This window comes from Lissotriton vulgaris, chromosome 7, assembly GCF_964263255.1.
Source record: "Lissotriton vulgaris chromosome 7, aLisVul1.2, whole genome shotgun sequence".
Taxonomy (NCBI): domain Eukaryota; kingdom Metazoa; phylum Chordata; class Amphibia; order Caudata; family Salamandridae; genus Lissotriton; species Lissotriton vulgaris.
Genome location: NC_141695.1, coordinates 417,294,964 through 417,322,571, shown reverse-complemented (window position 1 = coordinate 417,322,571; position 27,608 = coordinate 417,294,964). Strand labels below are relative to the sequence as shown.

The following is a 27,608-nucleotide window of genomic DNA, read 5'->3' as shown; positions in this document are numbered from 1 at the left end:
TTAAACTTGCACTTTAGGTCTCAACCATGAAGATTTACTGGGCTTGAATCACATACAACAAATTTATGCAAATCTATAAATATTCCTATTTGTACTGTGACAGATTCAGATACAGGCGTTGACATTAATCAGTTTGAAACTCTTACAACTTGTATTCTTTCTCTAGATAGTGGTTCTCACAGTGGATCGGGTAGCAACAGTGTCAACAAGGAATGAAATGGATGTTCCATTTACCTTGCTATCCACATAAGGACCACTCTGGTCTACCTCTAAGAAAGCACCAAGCACGCATTCCTCCTCACCCCTTAGGCACAGTCAGTGGAACTGAACAGGATCCCTGTCATTAATCTGTATTAGGTATTGTTGAGTTAATTTTTGAATTTCTATCAATGTGATCATTTGTATGAAATTCCATGTTCACAATATACTTCTGCACTTGACCATTCAACTGAGGCATAGGGGCTTGAGGCATAGTCAAGTTACCATTTTTTTACCTTTGAATCTGCTGATTTTGCATCATATCACCTGTCTAGGCCTTTTTAATTTTACCCTGTGCTACCTGCCCATTCATCTGATTCAGTATATTGAACCTACACTTGCGCTTCTAATGGCCGAACTTGCAGCAAATATGACACGAGTGAGTCTTTTCAACATTTCCATTGGTACTTTATATATAAATATTTTTATTTCTAAATTTTCAGTTTCCCCTTCGAACATTGGCATTGTTGCCTTTTTTATTTCCTTCAGTTCAGCCCAGCTACCTTCCCATTTCTCTAAATCACCCTATTTCCTGTGTGTTGGCAGTATTTCTTTAATCTGTAATCTTTTTTCTAATGGGTTAAACTCTGTAGATCCTTGTCACTAAAATCCAACCAATACGTTTTTTGTAATGCTTTTGCCTTCTGTATATCCACACCATATCTTTGCACCACCTAAGCAAATTTCTTGTGTGTGGTTCTAGCTCTAAGGGTAATATCCTTACACATGAACAATAATGCATTGTCATGGTAATTAGCAATCCTTCCTGGACAAATAGTTCCCAAGATAATTTCTTCCAATTCTACCTGAAATTTGGCTATATCAAGTGTTTTTTCATAAAAATTCCTACATTTGAAATGTTCCTTTCTACCACACCTCTTTCATAGGTGGAAGAAGCTATATCCTTAATGCAGTCATCCGGTTCCTGTGAGGAAGGATCTAGTGCCTGATTTAACATACCCTCTTGTGATCCGCCTCTAACTCCCTCCATTTGTGGAGTTACATGGGCTTCAGAACCTCCAGTTCCCAATTGTAATCTGTGGTCCTCTAGTGCTAGTATCCATGATCCTTTCTGCAGTACTAGATACTAGGTGTGTTCTCCCTTTATTAGGGGGCATAGTAGTATGTATAGTCCCTTCATAAACTCCTGATTCATTCCTTGTTGTCAGGTACCCTCATTTAGAAGTGTTAAATAAAAATTTCTTTGACCCTTATTCAGTTCTTGGGATACAGTATTTGCTCCTCCTAATATAGTGGGAATGGTTAACATATGTATTTGTAGGCCTCCCATGCCTGTCTGATGTAAAGGAACTATGGGCCCTGCAGTTACTGGAACTGAAGGAGCTTCTGGAGCATTAGGTATTATGGGCATATTAAACCCTACTCCTATGGGCGTTTGCTTCTCAATAAAAAAGGGATTTACAGTATTGAAACTATTTGGCAACGCAGGTCCATCTGATTGAATTCCTACAAATGAATTTGACCCTGTTTGTGACTTTTCTTTAATATATGGTGGGGGTCGCTTCATTAATAATTCACTCAGAATTCACTCAGAAACTCATCATGACTAATACAGGATACATTCGTGCTTCCTCAGTAATATCTCTCATCAATATTTTTCATTGTGAAGCCCACTTAGCCTCTATCTATTTATTTAAATTATTTTTTTATATCGTGCTTGATATTTCTCCTTCTCTTTCTGATGAACCACATGTTCCCATTTTTCAAAGGATTCAAATTGCATAGGTCTAGGTGATGGCTTAATATAATTCATTTGTCTCCTTACATTTTTCAAGAATTTGTACACTAAAGATACCATATTGAGGTAAAGCTAAAGGTCCATCTTATTTAGTATACTTCATCCAATTTTCTAACCAAGTATGAGAGAAGTCAGCCTGGTATATGATGTACACTTACGTAAGTGGACACCTTGCACCAGTCCAAACAACCCTTATGGTGATTTGAGAGGTCTTAGACAAACTTAAAAAGCTCTCTAAGTGGTAGATGTGAAGAGCAGCATTCAGGCGTAGTCCAGAAGGAGTTTATTATTCCAGAATGCAATCTCATTGTATGGATTAAGTGAAAAAAACTACACCAAGTATTTATGGACATATATATTTATTATATAATACTCTCTAGAATGTTCACATAAACAAAATGCACACAATACTTTAGTTAGAAATATAGTAAATAGCATGATATACACAGTGGACTCCGGGGGGGGGGGACCTAACCACATATTAGGAAAGTGGTATAAGAACCACAACTTAAGGCAGGATGATTCCGAGAGGGCGTAGAATTGCTGGGGACCCACCGAACCAACCAAGGTAAGTAGATAGGGACCCAACGGAGAGCATGTGTTATGTTATGTTATGTTATATTAAGGTGTCTTATATAGCGCGAACAGCTGCCCAAGCAAAAGGGCTTCCCGGCGCCTAAAGAAAAGACTGACACAACACAACACCAGCTAGTTAGTAGGGAAGAGAAAAGTCTTGATAGCCTTCCTGGATTCTTGATAGTTGTTAAGGTCCCGAATCTGCACAGAAAGTTTGTTCCATAGCATGGCAGCTCTGTAACGAATGGAGCAGCCGCCAGCCCAGACTGAGCGGCCGCTAACCCAGACTGTATGGATCCGAGGAACCACCACCAAGTTCTGGCCCTCTGACTGAAGGGGGTGTGATGGAACATAAGATGAAAGAAGATTAGCCAGAATAGGCAGAGTGGCAGATTTCAAAACCTTAAAGGAGGTGCATGAAGCCAATGGAGTCGACTGATGGCACTGGACACAGAGCAGAACTTCCACAAGCCTAGAGGGGTTTTGACTGCTGCATTTTGTATCCTTTGCAGCCTCTGAACCTCTGCTTTATTAGACCCTAAGTAGAGGGAACAGGCATAGTCAAGTCTGGACAAGACCATCGCTTGAATGATGAGCTGCCATGTAGAGGCATCAAAAAAGCCCATCAGTGGCCTGAGCCCCCGTAGTAGTCCAAAGCAGATCCCTCATGTTTTTTTGGTTTGGGCTCAATAGTTTAAAGATGAGTCCAACCAAAGGTTCTTTACTTCTTTCTTAGGAGAAGGGGGCGTGCCCAGGCTTGCTGGCAACCAAAGGTCACTCCACAGAACATGGTCTCTGCCTACAAACAATACCTTCGACTTGCTGGAATTCTATTGGAGGCAGTTAGCAGTCATCCACTCGGCCACTGCCGCAAGATCGCCCTGAAACTTGAGGGTGTTTTGCTCGGTGTTATTGGAGAGTGCCACCACTAACTGAGTGTCATCAGCATTCGAGACCATGGTCAGGCCCCTACTCAAAGCGACAGCAGCCAAAGGTTGAACATAAACATTAAAAAGTAGGAGACTGACGGAGGAACCCTGTGGCATCCCTTGTCTGATACAGTATTCACTGGACACAAACGGGGGGGGCTTATTCTAAGAAAGACCTCTCGTGAAGAAATGAAGCGAGCCACTCCAGTGCCCTACCTCTGCCAAGCGTCTCAACAGAATGTCAAGCAATACTGTATCAAACGTGCCGCTTAAGTCCAACAGTCTAATCCTTGACCCAGTCCTGAGGCAGAAGCCGGGAGCTGGAGGTACGAATCAGACCATGTAATCATCGTGTTTTTAAAATTGTGTGGTGTCACTTATAGATTTGCTTTGTGATCTTTACTGTTCCTGCCACAAACAGTAAAAGCCTCTTGAAACACACAGCGGTGCTAACGCTGTCGCGCTATTGTTTTGCTAAAGCGGCCGCCATTAGACCAGGCGCGCTCGCGACCACGCCCACTAGAGGCCACGCCCCCTTTTTAGCCTACTTAAACGCTGATCGTCAGCGCAACGTTCTAATCCTTGACCCAGTCCTGAGGCGGAAGCCGGGAGCTGGAGGTACGAATCAGACCTTGTAATCATTGTGTTTTTAAAATTGTGTGGTGTCACTTATAGATTTGCTTTATGATCTTTACTGTTCCTGCCACAAACAGTAAAAGCCTCTTGAAACACACAGCGGTGCTAACGCTGTCAAGCTATTGTTTTGCTAAAGCGGCCGCCATTAGACCAGGCGCGCTCGCCGACCACGCCCACTAGAGGCCACGCCCACTCTCCCTAGAAATGTGCATGCATAGGAAGCGCAGCGCACGAGCGCAGCGGGAGCGCCGTTTGCGCGCCGAAGGCGCGCCTAAGGCAAGCCCGTCTGCGCCCGTCCGCGCCAAGACCGCGCCAGGCGCAGGAACCCCTGCCCAAATTCCTCTCATCATCAGGTATGCTCCCAACGACCTCTGCCAACTCCGAGGCGGATTCGGCTGCCCCTGTAAGCTTGATCTGTCAAAGGTACTCGGTTCCACCAGCTGTTACAAATGTCGCTGGACACTCAACTTCGATGCCGAGCGGCCAACCTCCCCCAAAATCCTGCGACCTCTCTTTACAGGTGGCCTGATAAACGCCAGGTCGATGTGTAAACATAGTCAGGATATTCACGACCTCATCATTGACCATGACCTGGATTGTCTCATGATCACTGAGACCTGGCTCACTGAAGACAGTAACCCAGACATAGCCGTTGCCCTCCCCCTGGGTTACTCCTTCCACAGACAGGATAGACAGAAAGGTAGAGGAGGAGATGTTGCATTTATCCTAAGGAACACCTTTAGCTGCCACACCTTCTGCCTTGACCCTCTCACTGACGCAGAGGGACTAGGTTTCTCCATCAAACTCAGTCAAGCTCTCTCCTTTTCTGGTGGCCTGATCTACCGCCCACCTGGCAATGCTGCCAAATTCCTTGACTCCCTAAACGACGCTCTTGGACACTTCCTGCTCCGTTACCCACATTTTACCCTCCTGGGAGATTTCAACCTGCACCTCGAGACCTCAGTCGACTCTCACACCAGAAATTTCCTGCAGACATTGGATATCTTTAATCTACAACAAAACGTCAAGCTGCCTGCCCACTCCCTTGGCCATACCTTGGACGGTGTTTGCTCCAATTTCCCGTCCATCTCCACCCTGTCCCCCATACCCCAGATTTGGACTGATCATTGTCTGATCCCCTTCCATATCTCCAGCTGTCACCCTCCTACCCGCAAAAAACGCACTCTCCAACACGCCCACTCCATTAATTGGAAAACTGTCCAGAAAAATCTTATTCTTCATCCCTTTTCCCCAACCAATGCCCCCTCTCCCTCTGGTAACATCGATAGAGATGCAGTTTGTCTCAATAACTGGCTCTCTCAAGAAATTACAAAACGATGCCCACCCAATCAACAGGACACTACTTTGAAGAAAACTAAAATCAAAGCCCCCTGGTACACGCCTGACCTAACAGCCGCACATCTACTCTGCAGGAAAGCGGAACGTAAATGGCGCAGAACCTACGATAATGGCGACCGTAGCAATTACATTCTACAGAGGAAAAACTATCTTTCAAATATCAAATCAGCTAAAAGAACTTATTATGTAAACGCCATTAAGGATGCCAGCCAAAAGCAAAAAACCCTCTTTACAATAGTAAAATCCTTCACCAAACCCAAAGCTCTCCAACCGGAAATCCCCCCATCTCAAGAGCTATGTGACAAGATTTCCGACTACTTCGATGATAAAATCACCTCCATCCATAAAAATTTCCCCCCTCCCCCTCCTGTTCACTTAATCCCGGATCCGGACCAAACGCGCATGATTGCTAACAGTCTCAAAAACTTCACACCGGTGACTCTGACTCAGACCAGAGAAGCGATCCTTTCCTGCAAATCTGACTCCCCCTCAGACCCTTGTCCCCCATAGATCCTCCACCTCATCATTGATGAAGTCAACCCCATCATCAATGAAATAATCAACCTATCCCTCAATTCCGGCTCTGTTCCCCTCTCTTGGAAAAAAGGTGTGGTTAAGCCACTCATGAAAAAGGCGAACAAATCCCCTTCGGATTTGACCAACCTCCGTCCCATCACCCTGCTACCCGCGTTGGGTAAAATAACTGAACAGTTAGTCCACAAAGAGCTCAAGACCTTTCTGGATTCCCATAACCTACTTCACCCCCAGCAATCCGGGTTCCGGTCTAAACATTCAACCGAAACCGCCTTGATCGAACTGACCGATACCATCAAAATCCTTCAAGATCAAAGGAAGAAGGCCATTCTGATCCTTCTTGACCTCACGGCAGCATTCGATACCATTTCCCACTCCATTCTGATTAATAGACTTATGGACATCGGCGTCACCAACTCTGCCCTATCTTGGATTAGTTCCTTCCTCAGCGATAGGTACCAAACTGTCACCCTTGGCCCCTTCCAATCTAATGAGAAAAAGGTGTCCTTCGGAGTTCCCCAGGGTTCCATCCTAAGTCCCCTCCTCTTCAACATTTATCTCATCCCTCTTCTTACTCTTATAGAATCGTTCGGCATAACCGTCACCTCCTATGCCGACGATACTCAGCTTATCATCCCCCTAGACGACAATTCCAACATGGCAGAGCTCAATCTGAAACACTGCCTAACAGCAGTCTTTCAATGGATGGACGCTAACCACCTCCGCTGCAACTCGAATAAAACCGAGATCCTTCCCATTGGAAAGAATGCCTCTTTCTGCCCTGCCCTGTGGTGGCCTGACAATTCTGCTGCTCCACCTCAGACAGTTTCATCGGCCAGAAACCTCGGGGTCCTTTTCGATTCTGAACTCTTTCGATCTCCACGTCTCGACCGTAGCAGGAAAATGCTTCGGCATAATTAAGTCCCTGAGAAAGTTTTTTGATTTCCTCCCGCTTGACTCCAGAAAGACTGTTGCGGTAGCCCTTATACTCTCTCGGGTAGACTACTGTAATGGCCTTCTGGCAGGGACCAAAAAGTCCACTCTTTGGAAACTTCAAAGTGTTCTGCACACTGCTGCCCGCCTTGTCTTAAAACTTCCACGCAAATCCTCAATTTCTACAGCCCTTACAACCTTACATTGGCTCCCCTTGCACAAGAGAATACTCTTCAAAATTCTCACTGTAGCCTTCCGAGCCTTCAACAAATCCGGTCCGTCCTATTTGTCTAGACGCTTCCCCCACTATATTCTGTGCCGCTCCCTCAGATCCTCACAAGAAAACCTCATGACCCCCACCAAATTCAATCTGAAGTCTAAAGGCGGAAAAACTCTCAGCACCCTGGCTATTAGAGCCTGGAACAGCATGCCTAGGCATCTCAGACTTCAGACGCTCGAGAAGCCTTTTAGGAAGCTCCTAAAAACGTGGATTTTTTATCTTTCCGACGACTGGACTAAAGCGGCCATCTAGCCCCCCCCTCCTTTCACTCTGCGATCTGGTTACAGGACTTACAGCGCCATGATGCTCCTTCCGGAGCGAACGTCTGCGCTCTAGAAATACCCCTCCAAATATCCAAATATCCAAACAGGATCAGCGCAGATGTTTGCCCTGCATCCATGGACGACCAGAGATGTTCTGTCACAGCCAGGAGAGCCAACTCCGTGCTGTGACCTGGCTTAAATCCATTCTGGGAGGGGTCCAGTATATTGTTGAGAGTAAGAAAGACTAACAAGAGGGAGTTCACATATGCCTTTGTGATCTTAGCTGCCCGAGGAAGCAAATAAATGGGCCGATAACTTTCTGCTTTAGTTGGATCAAGGGCAGGCTTTTTAAGCAGCGGAATTACTTTGGCCGGTTTCCAGATCCTGGGCACCGTAGCCATACTCAGAGACTTATTGATCAGCTGAGTCAGAGAGGGTAAGATGGTTTGCAGTACCTTCTTGAATTGGTCAGGTTTAAGAGAATCAACAGGAGAGCCTGACTTGATCCTGCTATCCAGCAATCGCAACTGATCCACGGAGATTGGGGGAAAGGTGTGAAGAGTATTCAGTTGCTTATAACAATGCAAAAGAATGGGTTAACAATTAGACTAGAGCGCACAGCAAATATAGGTGAGTTACAATGTCACAAGTCTTAATATAGTGCTCCAGGAAAATGGGATCGGTTACCACAACCCCAAATCCAACCACCTTCCGGTGATCTTAAGCTATAAAAAAAGTTCTTCCGAGCACTTGCAGTATATAAGAATAACAGTCCTCCACTTAAGTTTTCATTTGTCTGTATCCAAGTTTTATTTTCTCCAACAAATTCAAAGCCCATAAACTAGTAATAAATAAAGTAGTAAACTAATATTACTAGTTGATTACACAGATACTACTGTTTCAAAATGATGCTCAGCTTGAGCCCCATACTAGCCCCGTAATAGCGACAGTGCATTACATTGCACCATTCGAGTACATAGATGAGGTATCATGGCCCCCCGGATGAATGCTCTTAGGATTCTGGTACGACATTATACTAAATAGAATGATCCTCGTTATACTTGAATTGTATTATCGCAATTTAGACCACTCCTGTGATACCTTACTAATGTATGGAATATCACAAATAGAGATATGTTAATATTATGACGCAATAAAAATAATTTGGTCTTACAGATTAATCACGAGATCAATTGATTATTTATGGCCAAAAGCTCCTTGACCTTCTATTATTTTACACTATACTATATGGCTATACGGATTTAAACCATTATAAGATGGCGCCCATTCTTTGCCATTTCGATATGGCGACTATGAAGTACACCAGGATTTATTACTTAATGGGAGCTAAACACTGAGATGAGCGATTATAGTATTATTCAGGAGATGAATAGAATATTTATGGCTATATTTACTTGACTTTGTAATATTTGACAATATACTATGCAGCACGATTTAACCATTACAAGATGGCGCCCGCTCTTTTTCGCTATAAATTGACATTTCAATATGGCGGAGATGCAGTACACTGGGATTTATTACAGACAGGGAGCTGAATACTGAGGTAAGCGACGGGACCTAAGGGTGTGATACGGGGGACATATTATTGACGATTTTGTTGCTTAAAAGCAACTTTATTTATCTTTAGGACACGGACTCGTGGCTTTGAAAACTTTTGAACACATTAAGAATTGGGAATAAAATATAGAGGTAAGCCCTGATACGAGGATATGCTATTGTCGAGCGTGTTGCTTACATGCAATCTATCTTCTTTTAGGATACAGAAAAATCGTTTACAAGGTTTTATTGAATGGTGATACGATAATTGATCCCAGTCTAGTTTATACCAGGGTCATTTCAGCTATGTCAGCCTCCCCTTAAGCTGGACATGAGTGATTCCATACAGAGACATGGAGACCAAAAAATGGTCCGTCCAACTCATCCTGACCGGTGCATGCATGATGATATGGGATATATTGGTAAAGACCGGGTCTAATAAATGGCCAGCAGTATGTGTAGCACCTATCACCAACTGCAGCAGCTGGCACGCTGTAAGGTCGTCTATGAAACTCACTATGTCTGTATCCTCGGTGTTGTCTAAATGGAGATTATAGTCTCCCAGCACCGTGAAGATAGCAGAGTTCACTGCTAGTGAGTTCACCATATCTACAAGTGCCTCCCTAAAACCTGAAGAAGGTCCCGGAGGTCGGTAGACCAGGAGTCCTGACATCGTACAGGTTGGACTCAAGGTAAGTTTGAAATAACCACTCTCACAGGAGCAAGGATAGCCTGACCTATAAATTATCGCTATGCCCCGCCCAGATGCTCTGTTTAATGACAGAATCCTATAACCCACGGGAAGCGCCAGCCCAGGTTCAGCTGTTGTTATATAAGAGAGCCATGTCTCTGTAGATGTCTTATGTGCAGTGTGGAAACACGACTGGGTGCTCGGTACAAGTCTATGTGCAAGTCGCGGTTGGATTTTTAAAGATTAGGAACCCTTACCAATAGACCCTGAGGAAACCCCTTGGAAGTCAGCATTTTGGAGAGCCACCCTATCCGTGCATATCAGAGTACCCATGTTACCTACACCAGGGACGCCAGGTGCATAGGACCTAATGGAGGACTTCAGGAAAGTGCAGGTGATGGAAGAGAAGAAATTGTCCGTGGGAGTACAAACGTGGATTCTTGAAGTGGAGTACTTCAAAGCAGAGGGTACAGTGTCTATGTCATTCAGGAGTGACCAGGAGACTTTCAAGATGAATGCCCTCCTATGTCGGGTGCTTCAGGGAAGATGACGTTGACCATGACTCTTTAGCTGTGAGGACCAGGGGATTTTGAGGAATTAAATCTTGTCCCACAACGAATCTAGACACCCAGGTAAACTGCTAAGTACCTTAGGGAAAGGGTTGGGAAGATTCAGGGGATCCTCCCAGGGGAGGGTCTGGACAGGGGGAAGTTACTGGACTATGCAAAGGGACTATGCAAAGGGGCACCTAATGTGACCCTCAGGCAGACTTTCTGGCACTGGCAAGTGCATCCACTCGTTACCAATACACTAAATCCTGTCTGGGAGGTGGTCACGCATCCCTGTGGCAAGATGCCTATTGTTCCTCCTTCCTTTGCTCGAGCTTGGCTCAGCATCAGGAGGGTATAAATGTGTCGCTGGTCGGCAGCAACCATTTTGTGCTGTCCTGGGCCAGAAGGTTGGCACCAGGAACACTGAAAGCATAATGGAGGGCTCTTCAAGTGCTTGGAATCATATCTCTCACACCATTTATGTTGTGGGATATGATTTCAACATGTTTGATGGAGTTGATGGGGTCACCCAACATGATGGGGTTCTTTGCAGCCGGTTTTGATATGGTTATCGCGTAATAACGCCATGCTCCTCTATATAGTATATGGCTGATTCACTGACAACCGAGAGAATAGGCGGCAGGGTGTCTTGCTCAGGCAGTGGCACTCTCTCACTTAGAATCAAGCACACTGCCTTCAGTATTGCAAAGACCTACTATAGGGGTGAATTATATATTTTAAGTGCAGTGACCCAAGTTATAGTAAACCTATATCTTTAGTAAGTGGTACAAGCACCATCGTATACAGGCTGCAATGGCAGACCTGTACTTCCATTTTAAATGGCCTCTCATGGGTGGCACAATACATACTGCAGCTTATGGGAGACCTCTGGGGTACCTATGCCCTATACTAGGGACTAACAAGGACACCCAGGTATCCAATCTGGGGTGTACCTAAGTACTGAACGCAAGAATTTAAGGAGAAAGCAGATATACTGGGGTCCTGATTAGCAGGATCTAAGTCAGGCTAGTCAAAACACAGCTTAATACCAGGCAACAAGTGTGAGTAACCATGCAGAAGGATCCTACCTTTCTACAATGCACATGAATGATGTCCATTCTCTAAAGACATGTACAATGCAAGTGTGCCTTCAGGTGCTATGGGTTCTCCAGTGGCTAGAGTCATGTCCCTATGTATCAAAGTTTTTAAACATCTTAAGATTTTCTTTATTTCTGATCAAATAATTGTAATGTCCTTTTACAATTATTCCACATGTTTCAGGAGAATCTCATTTCCTTACTATTGTTCTAACTTCCAATCCCTACTCAGCTTTCCCTGACACCTTTAACCAATCCCAGCGCTGCTCTACACCAACCACCCTATCCCAGCGCAGCACTTTATGACATCAGACTAACTCCTTGTAGCAACTGACCCTTCCTTTTCAATCCAGCTTTTTCAACTCCTATCTTAAACAATCTACTAGATACAGATAAACTCTTGTCTGTTCCTCTAAAAGAAATTATAGATCTCCATTCAACCAAGAATTATTCATCCAACCCAAGCAAAATCTCGACCAGTGGAGCTTCACCTGAAAAATCATCTGTGCACTTGAGAAAAATCAAAATGATTTTTGCTTTTCATACTCTCACAGAGTTCCCTTCTCTGGTGGTACCTCCGATAACGTCTCACGAACTGCACCTTTAAAACAGCAGACAAATGTACTCAGAGTTTGCCACACTGAGACCACCCTTAGGTGTATACACAATGATCTTAGCCCACTTCAATGCAACAACAACTCTAATCTACATCAAACACTAAATATACCTTTTTCTATTCTAGTTATCGTTAGTATATGAATGCAATATTTTCACAACTCTATTAAAACTCACCGATTGTTTTGTCTTCTTCAGAACTGGTATTCAGTCAAAGGATCACTGAACTCGAGATTTTGGCAAATCTGTGGTAACCTCTTTACACTTCCCTCTTATATTGCAGTTTTGTCAGACAGTAAACCATCGTACACCCTACTGGGAAAACGGTTGTAGCTTAAATGTATTGGGCCTCATTATTTTAGTTGTTTGAATTTCTATCTCAGAATATCCTCAGCTACCACACTAATCTCATTAGGTCTTCAGATGGATCTTGTGCTGAAGGGGACCAGAATATTTAGGGGATGAGCACTTATCAAATGAGGACCTGGAATAAAATAATTGTTAACATTCAATTGTTACTGATGGAATTTCTAATTTTATAAGCCACAACAAAATATTGAAACAGAATCAGCAGAGTAATTTATCTCAAATTGTATCTTTATCAAATTTCAAATGATTAGAATACTAATATAATGTATGAATTGAAAGAATTGAATAAGCTTTTATTTATTTATTTATTTAATTTGTATGGCGCGTTATAACCACAGGGGTCTCTAAGCGCTGTCTGACCATATTTACGTGATAGATGTTATATTCACTTGAAACCAGCTGTACACCTAAGGTCTGCTCCATGCTTGTTTGAATAGTACGGTTTTTAATTTTTTTCTGAAGGAAAGTAAATTACTCTCCTTCCTGAGCTCTGGATCCAATTTGTTCCATAGGGCTGGGATTGTGTTGGAGAAAGCACGGCCCCCCACCGTGGTCAATTTAAAACGGGGCTGGGACAGAAGAGTGGCGTCCGACGAACGCAAAGTCCTACCCGGTATGTAAGGGGATAGTCGGGATTTTAGGTATTTTGGTGCTTTACCATGCAATGCCTTGTGAGCAATGCACATCCCTTTGAAGACAATTCTCTGGCGAACTGGTAGCCAGTGTAACTCCTGCATCAGGGGAGAGGCATGGGCATTTCTGGGTTTTTTAAATATCAACCTAGCTGCATCGTTCATGACTCCCTGTAGTTTGTCCAGCAGCCGCTGTGGCAAACCTAAATAAAGGGAGTTCCCGTAGTCCAGCCTAGCCAGAATTGTGGCTGAGACCACGTGTCTCAGGGTAGAGAATGAGAGTAGGGCCGCGATCTTCCTAAGTTGTCTTAAGAAGCCTATACTGGTGCCTACTACGGTGGTAACTTGTTTTTCCATGGATAATTTATTATCCACATATAGGCCTAGGCTTTTGACTGCAACTGCCGGCTTTGGGGGTACACCCAGCTCCATTGGCCAAAATTTATCACTCCAAGGGTTACCCGAGATGGAAATGGGTAATACTTCCGTTTTATCCGGGTTGACTTTTAAGGAGTTCTCGGACATCCAATTGACTGTGGTTTTCAGTATGTCCTGTAGCCTGGTGGGAGCTCCTGGACCATCATCCAGCCGGATGATTATCTGGGTGTCATCGGCATAGTTGTACACTAGGCAGTCCATCCTATTCAGGAGAGCAATTAGTGGTTGCAGGTAGATGTTGAAAAGTAGTGGAGACAAGGCAGATCCCTGGGGGACCCCGCAGGTGATCGGAGCAGGGGTAGAAAGTAGATCCCCCAGCTGTACTCGTTGTGTCCTACCCTGCAGAAATGAGGAGAGCCATGCATGTGCTGTACCCACGACGCCAAAGGATCTCAACCGCGACAGAAGCTGTTTATGGCACACGGTGTCAAACGCCGCGGAGAGATCCAATAGTACCAGGGCGCTCGGTGTTTTTACATCAGCTCGCATCCTTAGCTCATCCAAGATGGATAGCATAACTAGTTCCGTGCTGTGATTAGCACGGAACCCTGCCTGATTGGTCTCCAACAGGTTGTTACTCTCTAGATGGCCCGATAATAGAGCTAACACATGCTGCTCAATTACCTTGGCCAAGAAAGGCAACTGGGAGATGGGCCGAAAATTTTTCAGACATTTTGTGTCTGCTCCAGGTTTCTTCAATAAAGGGATCAGGCGAGCCTCTTTAAAAGCTGAAGGGATCTGTCCTGTCCGGAGAGAGGTGTTCAATAGGTGCAGAACCTCCTCCTCTATTCCTGGCATTGCCATCTTGAATATGTCAGGCGGGCAGGGGTCCACCAAGGAGCCTGATTTGACTCGGCCTGTGATTTTAAGTAATTCCTGTTTGGAAATAAGGGATAGCTCAGCTAGAGGTGGAATGTTTAGCGGGCCAGTGAGGTCCGGTATGTGCGGGCATTCGAGGGGTGCAGTTTCTGCAATTTCATCCAAGATGTCGGATATCTTCTTTACGAAGAAATCCTGGAACCTCTGACAGTCCTCCTGGGTGAACTCAGCACTTTGCTCCTTGTTCACCCTGAGCTCCGCCAGGACCCGGAAGATTTCTTTTTGCGGATTTCTAGCAGTAGTTATTCTTTCCTCAAAGAAAACAGCCTTCCTTGATTGTATGGCTAGGTTGTACTGGGCTAAGGATGAGGTATATTCTTGTTTGGAGATAGCGTCGTACTTTTTACGCCATGCCCGTTCTTTCTTCCTCACCCCGCGTTTCATCTCTCTAAGGGAATCATTATACCAAGGCGCCCCGGCTCCTCTCGCCACCTTCTTCATCCTGCGGAGAGGTGCCACCACATCAATGGCACTCCCCAGTTTATGCTGAAGATGTCTGCATAGAGCATCAACGTTGGCATCCTGCTCTATGTCTGAGGGATGATGTTCTAAGATGTGGACCAGTTTCTCCTCATCAAGGTTTCTCCATTTGCGGGCCGTTTTCCAGCCCTCCTCAGGTTTGGACAGGGGGCCCCTCAATGTGAGTCTACCCTTAATTAAAAAATGATCAGACCAAGCACAAGGAAGAATTTCCGTGATACCCTGAGCTGGCATGGTGGTCCAGACTAGGTCGAGCACATGACCTTTCTCATGTGTTGGTCCCTTAACCTGTTGGATGAGACCTAAGGAGGAGATCGCCTCCTCGATCTGTAATGCTTGTCCTTCTTTAGGGGACTTTTCCCAGTGATAATTGAAGTCTCCAACGATCACCAATTTATCGTATCTTGTACACAGGTCCTGGACCAATCTTACAAAGAGGATAGGGAAGTCAGGCGATGCCCAAGGTGGCCGATAAACCACCAGGCACACCACACAGACTGCTCCCCTCCTGAGCTTAACCCCCATAACCTCAGCTCCTCCAAGGGTTTCGCAGAGGAACCTATTGGCACGGAGGCATGATTTATAAAGAAGGGCTACTCCTCCTCCTCTCTTTGCTCCCTCTCTGTTAAAATGAATAGCCAAATAGTTATCTGGGAGGGCCGCCACCAAGTCGGGCGCTGAGCAGTCCTCCAGCCATGTTTCAGTAAGCGCGAGGACATCTAACTCCCCGTCTTCCAGGAGTGTAAAAACCTCTAACCTATGGCTCTGCAGAGAGCGAGTATTCAGTAGACCGTAGCTCAGGGTATGTATGTTGGGCGTGCGCTGGCGCCCTCTGGCGCCTCTAGGTGACATAAGCAGACCCTCGCAGCCCAGCCGGTGTAGGGTAGCCGGCTCCTGTAATATCCAATCTGAAAGGAATTATCTTCCTCAACCCAGGGAGATTATATCCTAAGGAAGTGAGTCAATAGAAAGCAATTATCTCTCATACAAACAGTAGGGATGAAAGTTTAGTAAATCACCAAATGACCAGTTCCAGTTCATGGGCAGGATTGTCTGCCCCTGTGCACACTGTAGCGTCAATGCCGCAGCTGTTGTTGAAACCTTCCAGCCAGAAAGAATCCACTACACATGTATACCAGCTAGCAGAAAACCCAGTATTTCATCCCAGTTCGCTTTGTTTCTGAAAGTCCAAATCTTCAGTCTCTTTATGGCAAGATGGTTTGAAAAAGTGGGCAAGATGGGAACCGCCACAGTCCGTACTTTGGGCAATTATGCTCCATTGATTTCTGGTTTATTCCCCTTGACATCACCAACTTTGTCAGACCACTCTATCCTGTTGGTCAGTTTCAGTAGGATGAGATGAAGTGGTTGGTAAAAGTATACACATCCAGAAGAATTAAGTAATCCATTACTTTGTGTCTTCCTTAGAATCACTGTACCTTGTCATATCATTGGTTGTGAAATTTAGGAACTAGGCAAGTCCATACCCTCATCCTTTGTCAGTTCTTTCTCAAGGATGTAATCTAGGAAGTAGCAATTTTGTTGCAAGTCCAGTCAAATAGGCTACAAACGTGAAAGGAATTATTGATTAGAGCACAAGTATTACCTTTACGAAAGGCTTCACACTATTCAGTTCATAAGTTCATGCTAGGAAACAAATGGAAGGAGGCCTTCATGAAATGAAACTCAGCTTCTGGACAAGGGATTTATGCAAAAATATGAATCTCATTATCAAATACAATGCATTCGTTTCTCAATTAGGCAGATTAATGATTTGCATCTGCATTATGTTCGTATAAAGTACTCCTTATATGAAACATTTTTTAACACTTTAATATTATTTTGCATACTAATTTGCAATTCTCTTTTCACGTTATAGGTTAATACATCAGTCAGGATTCAAATGTACATTTAAAATAAACCCTTACATAGCACAAATTATTATAGCATGTTTTCTCTACAATGTCAGTTCTCACATTACAAGCTCTAATGTTACTGATACATAACAGTTTTTTTCTTTTATGTTAGCGTTTATTTATTACATTTATTTGTGTATAAAGAAAAACATATCAATATATTTGTTAACCCTTACATTAGTTTGTTTACGGTTAAATGCCATCACAAATCTATGTGTAACATTCTGCATGCTTTTATGATGCAGTATCTAACTCAAATTTCATTTGTGCATTTACTTAATCGTGATAACCTAACACACATTTGTCATGTTTGCAAATAAATATCACAAATAATTTTCTCAGGGTGAATTCATAGAGGTAGACGAACGATAGCATCCATGCTCTATCAACTGCTGCCCACTTGCCTGGCTGAGAAGGAATGCACCTTGTGTGTGGTTCTAGCTCTAAGGGTAATATCCTTACACATGAACAATAATGTATTGTCATGGTAATTAGCAATCCTTCCTGCAACTGTTGAACCTAGGACCCTAAAATGAATCCAAGAACTATTTGTTTGGCCTGCTGACTAGAACATCAGTGACAGAAGGCTTCAACAATTTTTAACCCGGCACCTGAACTCTGCCATCTGCAAGTTTACCCTGTCAAGTGGTTCCACCCCAGTCCTGGACCCCTGGAAGTGGGCCTAAGGTGCTCTGCCAGACTCTGAGTTACAGTGGATTCAGAGGAGCCGACACATCTCCTCTGCTGTGAGGCGAAAACTCGAGCAGAGTCAATGCATGGCTGCCGCAGAGTAGATAAGAACCTTCATAAACGCCCACCTCGCATTGATGTCCATTACCTCATCAGAAGCGCCACTGCACAATGCATCATCAGCACAGGCCCTTGCAACCCTCATTGACATCAGCCTTGATGATGACGCTGGACTCCACATCACAGCCTCACAGCTCCTCAGAACAAATGCATTGCCCTACTGAGCAATGCATCCTCGGTGCTGGACTTCGCGCCGCAAGCCCTTGTTAATGGGAGCCTCGATGATGTTGCACAACCTTGTACTGAGGTCTTGCAGCAACTCAGAATCGACACATTGCTTTGGCTGTATGATGCATCTTTGATGCAGACCTGCACCACAATCCTCAAATCATAATTTAGGGTACTTGTTCCTCAGGACTAATTGTGTTCCTGCTTGTAGCCGGCCCATACTTCATCGCGGTCAACCTGAACTTGTGACTTTTTACTGGTCTAGCACAACTAGATATCCACTGCTGGCACTTGGTGCTTTTGGGAGCTATTTTTAAACTGAAAACTTCATGCTGCATATTTCCAGTTCTACCAATTGGATTTTCGTTGTTTTGGCCTTGTTTTATTTATTAAAAAGTGCTATATTTGTCTACCCTGATTGTTAATGACCTGGAGCCTGGGCCTATCCCCTGGAGATCCGTTGCGAGGGGGCTGTCCTTACTGGCCGCACAAAAGGATCTCGTCTGGGCTGTGGTGGCCTGATCCCACTTGAACTGGCTCTGCTGTGGACCAAAGGAATCCTCTGTAGGAAGGTACATGAGAGGCACTCCTTCAACCGGGCATTCAGGAGTTGGACAGCCCCCTCCTGGAGTTCACCGACATCGGCTCCCGCCCTGAGAGTACTGTCCTTTTCTGACAGTGCTCAACTGAGGCTCGCTGATCAGCGTGATCACAGCTGATCAGCGTGGTCACAGCTGATCAGCGTGGAAGGGCCTGTGCCACCCTGGCAGGTTGATCGGAGGTTGGCACGTAGTGTGACCTGTGGTTGGGTTTCTTTTCCTCTGTTGGGGGAAGATGGCAATCTTGGTGCTGGGGGATAAGGGCTATTCCCAGGTTTCCACACTGTGATACCCACACTGGTGCGCTGCTGATGTCCTCTCATGATCAACTGAGTATTCGGGGTTGGATGAACCATGTACAGGATTGAACTGAGTTTGGGGGCACCTTGTTGTCTCTCCCTCTCAATACTCCTCGCTAACCAAAGGTCACCATTTTAATCTCTGCCCTTGGCCTCACTTCCTCCTTGCAACCAAAACTGATAAAGGACTGAGCAAGCCCTGGAAACTCCTGTATTCCACCTTCCCTCCTAACAATTGTTATGACCAAATGACCGATGTTGCATTTTTTACTCTTCATACTTTCGCAATACAGCGGACATCTTGGAATTGTACAACGATTACGATAGACCAATGAACCACTGATGCCCATGTATCTTACACCTGCTGACTTAAAAAATATCATAACTCCCTGTCAAGAATTCAGTGAACTAAAGTGTGTGGTAAGCTACACATCCCCCTATGGCGCATTACTGCTGTAACCCGACCTCCCAAATAATCGTCAACTATGTTCATACTAAATCCCTCCATCAACTCATCTTTCGTGCACTACAGACCCAACTCATGGAAGATAATTTACCCATACATTTGGTCCAATTATGCAAAAACAAATTTCAAGCACAGAATTTTGAAACACATCACCCAGAAACACTCATAGTTGACAACTTCCGCAGCGCAATAGATGGCAATAAGAAAACCAACTTCATCTTTTACACTAAACACCCACCAAAATGGAATAATATCTTCATTCTCCACCTCCAAGTCACTAAGGGCCAGATGTACGACCATTGGATTTTCCAACTCTCAAGTTGCGAAAAATTGCGAGTTGCAAAAGCCAATGTACAACAGTGTCAGAGACGCTGTTAGCGATTCCCAATGGGGTCTCAAAATGTGAGGCTCATAACTCACAATTTACGACACCATTGGGAATTACTGGCCCTCCCAGGGATGGTGGCCTGCTGGTCTCAGCAGACCTCCATGTCTGATACTGCTTTGCAATAAAGCAGTTTTTGTTTAAATGCAGCCCCTAGGTACTCACCATCCTGATATTCAGAAAGGTACAATTCTCATACAGGCTACTGGCCCTCACCTCACAACTTTTGACCATCACTTCCCTACTCTATTCTCTGTATTAACTCAACAGAATTTCCCAACCCCCACTCCCATACCCCTCTCCCCAACAAAAAATCCAGCCAAATCACTCTCAAACACAGAAGCATCCACCTCCACTCATTACAACCACAATACCCCATTATCTCACTCCGCAAAACTAACATCCACCATAATGACTGTAATAACCCCCACCCTGACCAACAGATACTCTGTTATCAAAGGCCCCAAAGCTTATCCCTAGAGAGGGAGATAAGACACCAACTACAGTCGGTCCACTAGTGAACTCACTTTAAGCATTTCCCTCCAGACCACATTAGACTCTGCCTGCTCAAACTATCTCTAACCCGAATACTATCCTCTTTCCACATGCCCAAACCGTCCTTATTGCCCAGGTCACTGCTAACCACAATGACTCTAACCTCCCTCTGAGTACTGCGCACAACCTGACTCTGACCCAAGACCCCCAACATCCCTTTCAATCCCAAGTCTGGAAGCATCAATTATCTGACTTCACCTATGCAATCAATCCCCATTTCTAATCCCAATCTAAACCACATCCTCCCGCATAATCCAATACCCCAAGTACTCCCTCCTGACATTGAATCTAGACATACAATGCCCCCACCGAAGGCTAGAAGCACAATTGACTCACTTACACAACAAATGTTCAGTATGGAGAAAAAAATCGTCTCTTTAGGTGCCAACATCCTTCATCTTCGAAAAAGACCTTCCTTGCCCGGTTAAGCCACTCTGGCGACTCACTCCAGGCATTGCACATTACCCCCCTTGCTGACCCCCCCTTGGCCCTACAAGGCAACACATGGCTCGCTGCTCCTTTGGAGGGCCAGTCCCAATGTCTCCTCCGTGTGCTCCATCCCATCTCTATCTAAATTCCAGAAGCCAATGATATCAACAATTCTTACCTCACAATGAGCCAGATTAGGACTCCCTCCTCAATCCCTGTAATACTTGGCACAAACAGAATCCCTAGAAAGGTCTATTCGCCCAGACCACCTGCACAAGACACTACTATTCATACAGTACATTCCAGCAAGGATTAACCCTGTCCTATATCATGCAGGCTTCTCAGCTGTGGATCAGTAGAACAACACACACAGATATTGCTGAAGTTATAGTCAGTGAATAAATTGGCATAGCCTCCCTCACCGAATCCTGGCTCAACGACCACTCTACCCCCATTCTAGACATACTCATCCCTCCAGGCTACATCATCAGACAGGACCGTCTGATTATTTAGTACAGGTGGCGGACTACCTATCATTCACGAAGAAGAAATACAACTTGCCACATTAAAAGATGCAGAATACCTGACGTTTGAGTACCTTGGTGTTGCACTTACAGTCAAAGGCTCCACGCCCACCAAAATCCACACCATCTACCACCCACCAGGTGAGCGTGCCCACTTTGCCCTAGAACTAACCAACCTTGTAACACGATTCTCACTAACTGATACAAAAGACATGTTCCTTGGGGACCTCAATATCCACTGGAATAACACATCAGACACCATATCCAGAACCTCTCCAACCTGCTTGAAATCAATGACCATACACAACTTTGCAACAAACCAACTCACATCAAAGAAGCGATCATCACCAAAACTGAGCTATTGTCTCTGAGATCGATTTCTCCCACTGACTGGTCCGACCACCCCCCTCATATTGTTTAATATTGATTCATACGCTAGAGTTCAATCAACGCGGTCTGCCAAACCTAAACACTGGACCAGGAGCATCACAAAAGTCCCCATCACTGAACTGGAATCCAAGAGGTATGCCCATATAGAGTTTTATCCCCTTATACACACAGCTGATGACCTCACAGCAAATTTTAACAAAATAATGTCTAAGGTGTTAGATCAAGTTTGTCCACTCAAACTGAAACAACTGAGATCCATAAAATCAAATAATAGGTTCTAAAAGCATCTCAATAGTGAAAGGAGACAACTCTGGCAGGGAGAAAGGTCATGGAGACAAAACCCCTCGACAATGCACCTCGATCTATTTAGAACCACATGGGTGTCCTATAAAAAACACATCTTTAGAGAAAATGACTCTTTCTTTCGCAGCCAGTTTGACCAGGCTAAGAATAGACCCAGGGAACTCTTCAACATTGTTAAAAGACAAACTAACAGTGCACCCTTGTAGGACTTAATAGCCACCAATGAACGCTGAGAAGAAATCACCAGTTTCTTCACAGATAAGGTCACAAACCTTGATCAATCCTTCCTACCTCCCCTCCGAACATGCCCCACTTTGCTTGCCTCTGACCGAACGGAGCAAATTCCTGCCAAGGATAACCTGGTCCCCATCCATACCAAAATAATGCCAACTGGTCGGACTTCAAAACCATGTCTGAAAAAGGAATCTTCAAAATAATTGCGAGCTTAAAGCCCACTTTCCACACCTTAAACCCCCTTTCTTCCACAATAGTACAAACTATCAACCACATCATTGCTCCCTTCTGGACAAAAATCATAAATTTCTCTCTCACTTCAAGCTGTGTACCAGACTCCCTCTGACTACGACAATCACACCTATTCTAAAACAAATGGGGCTGACCCTAATTATCTCAACAACCTCAGACCTATCTCCAATCTCCCGTTCATAGCTAAAACCCTAGTAAAATGCATTCTCCAACAACTCAACAAACATATTGATGATATCAACCTTTTTAATACCTTTTCAATCGGGATTCAGACAAGGATGTAGCACTGAAACAGCCATGCTCCATATCTCTGATGATATCCACAGATCCTTAGATGAAGGTGTAGCATGTCTTCTTATCCTTATTGACCTATCTGCGGCGTTCAACAAAATAAATCATTCAGCTGTACGCGACATCCGTACGGTTCGAAGAAGGTTCTCCGGACCCAGCAAGTACGATTCGTGTCGGGTACACACTGTACAACGCTTTTTTTAGAGGAGCCCAAAACGTCCGGAGAAGCAGAGTTCGCCTTGAAACAGGTAATGTAATGTATTTGAGCTTGTAAAGCGCACTGCTACCCGTAGGTTTCCTAGCGCTGTATAACGCTGGGGAACCCTTCCTGGCTTTCCCTGTGAGATGGTCCCTATTGGGCACCCCCAAGGTGAAGCCAGGCATCCCCGACGTTGATGGGGCCATTTGTGGAGATTAAGCAAGCTATTGCCCAGAGTTGCTGAGCGGGACCCATGGTTAGAGTGGCACCGAGGCAAGATTTATCGAGCCCGCTGACATTCGCCCAACACCCTGCCGCGTCGGGAATTGAACCCTGGTCCCGGGCCTACCTTTGCTTCTGGGTCTGCCGGCTCTAACCAGTGAGCCACACTACCCCCCCCCCCCCCCCCCGGGTACGGTGCATACACCCTATGTCTGCAGGGGTACGGTGCATATACCCTGCAATCATGGGGTGCATGCACCATACAGTGTGTATGTGATTGTGTGGTTGTCCGTACCAATCGCCCTTACCTGACATTGACAGTACGAATCGCGTCCTCATACCCCGGTCCGGATCGTACTCGTCGGGTCGTACAGCATGTTTACGAATCATACGATTCACTGTGAGGGTCCGTGTCGTACGGTTTCACCCTTGCAATTCGTACGGTTCGCGATGATTCGGACGGATTGACGAGATACGGATCGTACTACGCAATTTAGATGGACATGTATGATTCGTACGGAGAGGGCTCCGGATACGATTCGGACGGACACTTTTTTCCCCGAATTGGAATCGGCCCCTCCGTGTCTAATCCTGGACGAAAATGATCTACCAAAAAATGATGCATTCTCTAATCTCAAATAGGTATCTTACATAGCAGCCGAGATGTGGTGATCATATGTTATACTTTGGCAAGCATTTCCATGTCACCGTTTACGTATTTGTATTAGAATGTAGTCCAGTTATGTTACCTATTCAAATGAAAAAAGAACAATTGATGAACAATGACAAACACCCACATTTGGAGATCTGGGCTTAAATCTATGGTTTTATTTGCTCACCACGACATTCCAGTTTGGACCCAGCCATATGTGATTTAGTCTTGACCCTGCCCATGGGAACAGTCCAGCCTGAACTGTCAGGCCATGTTCTCCCTGGACCTGAATCATGCATCCTAGGACCAGGTTCAGGTATCATTCCTCATCAGCCAGGATAGCTTGAATCCAGTGGCATGGCGAGTATGGGACCCTATGTGGGCATACCCGCCCCACTTGGGATGAAACATGCAAAAGAGCAATTGATGGATGGAATGCTGAACCATGTCAAACACTTACCACCAGTCAGAGATCCGGTCCTAAATCTATTGTTTTATGCTTACCACGACATTCCATTATGGACCCAGCCATATTCAAATCACTCTTGACCCTGCTCCCCATGACCTGACTTGACAGTTTGAGCTGGACTGTTACTATTAAAGCAGGGTCAAGACTTATTTGCATCTAGCTGGCTCCAAATTGAGGTTACAGTGTACGGAATAATGATGAATTGGTATGTGGCCTGAGTGGTCTGTAGTGGCTGAGATAAATTCAAGTATTCCATTCATCACTGTTTTGTATACTAATGTGTTGCTCTAAGTGGGACGGGCATTCCCAGATGTAGATCCTGTGCACATTCTATCACTGACACCAAGCTGTGCCCAGCTCGTGAGCCCATAACTAGGGCAAAACTGGTCCAGGCTAAATGCTTTTGTTCTGATCCAGAGATGACCTGACTTAGTAGTTCGGGCTGGACGGTTCCTATTGGAGCAGGGTCAAGACTGATTTGCATCTAGCTGGGTGCAAACTGAGATGGCATGGCATGCATAATAACGATGGATTGGGATACCGGCTGAGTGATTACCAGTAACTGAGATAAGTTCAAGCATTCAATCCATCACAGTTTTGTAAAATAATGTGTCGCCCTAAGTGCAAAACTCAGAATTGGGACTTTTTTTTACTGTATGCCAATAACTACAGATAAAGCCTGCATGAAGTTTTGTGAAGATAAACCGAGAGTCAGTGCAAAATTTGCACACAACCTGGAATAAAAAATCGGGTGCATAACAGTTTGCTCACCATTTGACAAACTCAGAATGCCTGAATGTGAGATTGCTAAAAGAATCCCACCAAAGGCCACTGCCTGGTTGTTGCAGGCTTGTGCACACATTGCGATCAGAGAAAGATTGCAGAACTTAGAACTTTTATTGATGACTGACAATTCAATCCTTCGTCTTAAATGAACATGGTAGTGTTTAAACTAACATAAATTATCGTGTGGTTATTTTAAGCATGCAGATGAGTTGTGGCCATGCATTGCGGTGCCTCTAGTGATTCTATTATCAAGCAGGTGAGCTTTCAGTTTGCACTTTATTCAATTTAATTCAGGGAAAGAAGAATTCACAATGTAGTGCGTTTCTCATAAGCGCTTGCAAAAAACAGATTCATTCTTCTTATCCCCAACAACTTCGTTTTAGTTTCATAGAGTCAGAGTAAATCATAATAAAATATTAAAATGGGCCTCTGTGTTTTGCTAATAGTAAGGTAATGCTCAAACAGACACTGTAGTTACCTTAACTTTGCCATGTTTTGGCTGATAGCATAAATGTGCAATGGGAGGAGTCAGACTTTTATTTGTCGTTTTAATTGTGTTTTACAGGTACATCTGGGGACTGGAAGAACCATTTTACAGTGGCCCAGAGCGAACGCTTCGATAGAGTTTATGAAGAAAGGATGAAAGGCATTAAAATGAAATGGGATGAAATTGACTCCAAAATTTAATTACCAAGACAGTTTTTTTAAGCATTCGCTGACAAACTAATGTTTCATACACTGAAATAATAGAAAATATAATTTCATTATGCATAATATAAAATGCAGTCATAATAAAACTAATATAAGCTAATATCACATGTGATGAAAACAGATTTGATAATCTTAAAAAGGAAAACAAAGATAAAATGACAAATGATTAAACAGGCTTTTACTAACCAGTTTTTCAATGCTCAGCACTGTATAGTCTGCTGCTCTTTGTGCCAAAGAGATTTGTTTATCTGTAAGGTTAAAGACAGTAAACAATGACGTGGTATTGATGAGACGCCATTGCATGTAGCCTGAATGGAGATTTTGTAACATCCAGCCTAGCAGCATCATAGAACGAAATTGAGACTGGCCATGTTGTAACATTAGCAAGTCCTGCTCTTTTATGTCAATGGCAGATAATACAATGCTGTCCAAAGAATAAATTCTGGAGCACAGAGTCGTTAACCGATTGTCTACTCCAGAGGATGATTTCTCTAAATTAATACGATCAATTTGTCGTATTTTGTCAGCAGTTTCTATTTGTGTTATTTTCCAAGCTTCGTTCTACGCAGCGTATATACCGGCATATAAGAAACATTTTTGACGTTGTTTATGAGGCCCAAGTAAAAAGTCTTGCAAGTCAACGCCTTCTTTAAGTAAAGATAAGTGTTGTTTAATTTCTGGAAGTTTGGATTTCTGTAGCCAATCAAGGCATAGTGTTCCTAAACTGTATGTGGTGACTATCCCTGGATGTTGTCTCTGGGAGTATCTTGGACCTGGCCTATTCATATTGAACCCTTCTGTTTTGTTCATGAATCTGTCTTGACAGTTATTCGTGTCTGTGCGCCAGATTAACCATTGTTCTGTTGTGTTTTAAAATCTGTTTTACGTCTACCTCCTCATCCGAAGTGTTATTACTATCAGGTGTGGGTTTAGGTATGGACGGTTTGTTTAAATCTTTTATCTTAGCTAAGCCAAGACAGGATGTTTGTTGAACTGTGTCATTAAAAAATATAATTTGTTCTGGTATAATGCAGGCTCTGAACAAGGCTTCTAAACCCTGCACCTGCCATTCTTTTGTGCCCCAGACAGTTTTTGTCTCAATGTTGTCTCTCCAAAAGTTAAAACCTAATGTAGACAGTTGAGCATAAAAGTTTGCAGAGTAAATTTGTTTAGTGTTGGTCAACATTGTATTCAATCCTGTCTTATTCATATTTTTGAAATAAAACGTTTCTGGGTTTGTAACATTAAAACCTTAGAAGTATGGAAAGTTTTCATAAAATGTTTTTGAGCTGCTCTTCGGTGGAGTCTGACAATGTTCCCATTGGTTATAAATAAACACATATCTAGGATTTACAGATTTGTGCAAATAATGGTGACCAAAATGATTATAACAATACAGTTCTTCATAACTTGTTGAACCTCTAAGTGTTCATGTTTTTTAAATTTTGCTGACATTTCTAAGTTTGGCATCATATTATTAACAATTTCAAAGTCCCAATCATCAGAAAATGTGCTGGGTGAGACAAAGTCACTCAAAGAAACCTTAAACTGGTGTAGAATCTTTAACAGTTCCACCGGGCCATAAATGTCATAATTGGTTGTGTCCCATGCTATACCACCAGGTATAGGAACGGCTGTGATGTTCACTGATGACAGGTCTCTTGGTTCACAATGAGATGATTTGTAAGGTTGCAGGAGTAAGTTGATGTTCTGACTTGCTGTGTTCATTGTACTATATTTTCCATCTATTATTTTACCCATACTTAACACCAGAATGAGCCAGATCAGGAGAAAACATACACCTAACACAATCCAAAATTCAACCCATTGTGAAACCAGATAAGTTTTTCCAAGTTGATGAAAGAGTTATGTTATTTTTTCTTTAAAAGTTTTATTTACCGGCATAGTCTCAGGTTCACTGGGATCCTTAGGAAAGTTATCGAAGTTGATAAAATAGCTAGAGACAGTTCTGTCAATAGTCGGTATTGCATCCGGATTTTTTGAGATCACTGGAGTTGCTTCCTCATTTGACATGTTTGTATAGTCAGACGCTACATCCTTGTAGACAGAAGTTTCTTGACAAACTGATATTTGGGTATCAAGAGGGACGAG

The 27,608-nt window shown here is 43.9% G+C and overlaps 1 protein-coding gene across 1 annotated transcript in view; it reads left to right on the top strand.

The window, feature by feature from the left end:
• LOC147701770 (sulfotransferase 2B1-like) overlaps positions 1-26,740 on the top strand; it is a 415,303-nt gene extending 388,563 nt beyond the window's left edge. The window contains exon 7 of the mRNA XM_086930398.1: positions 25,351-26,740. Coding sequence (XP_086786524.1) covers positions 25,351-25,472 — 122 coding nt within the window. The 3' untranslated portion in view covers positions 25,473-26,740. The remainder of the gene's footprint in view (positions 1-25,350) is intronic.
• The last annotated feature ends 868 nt before the right edge of the window (positions 26,741-27,608 follow it).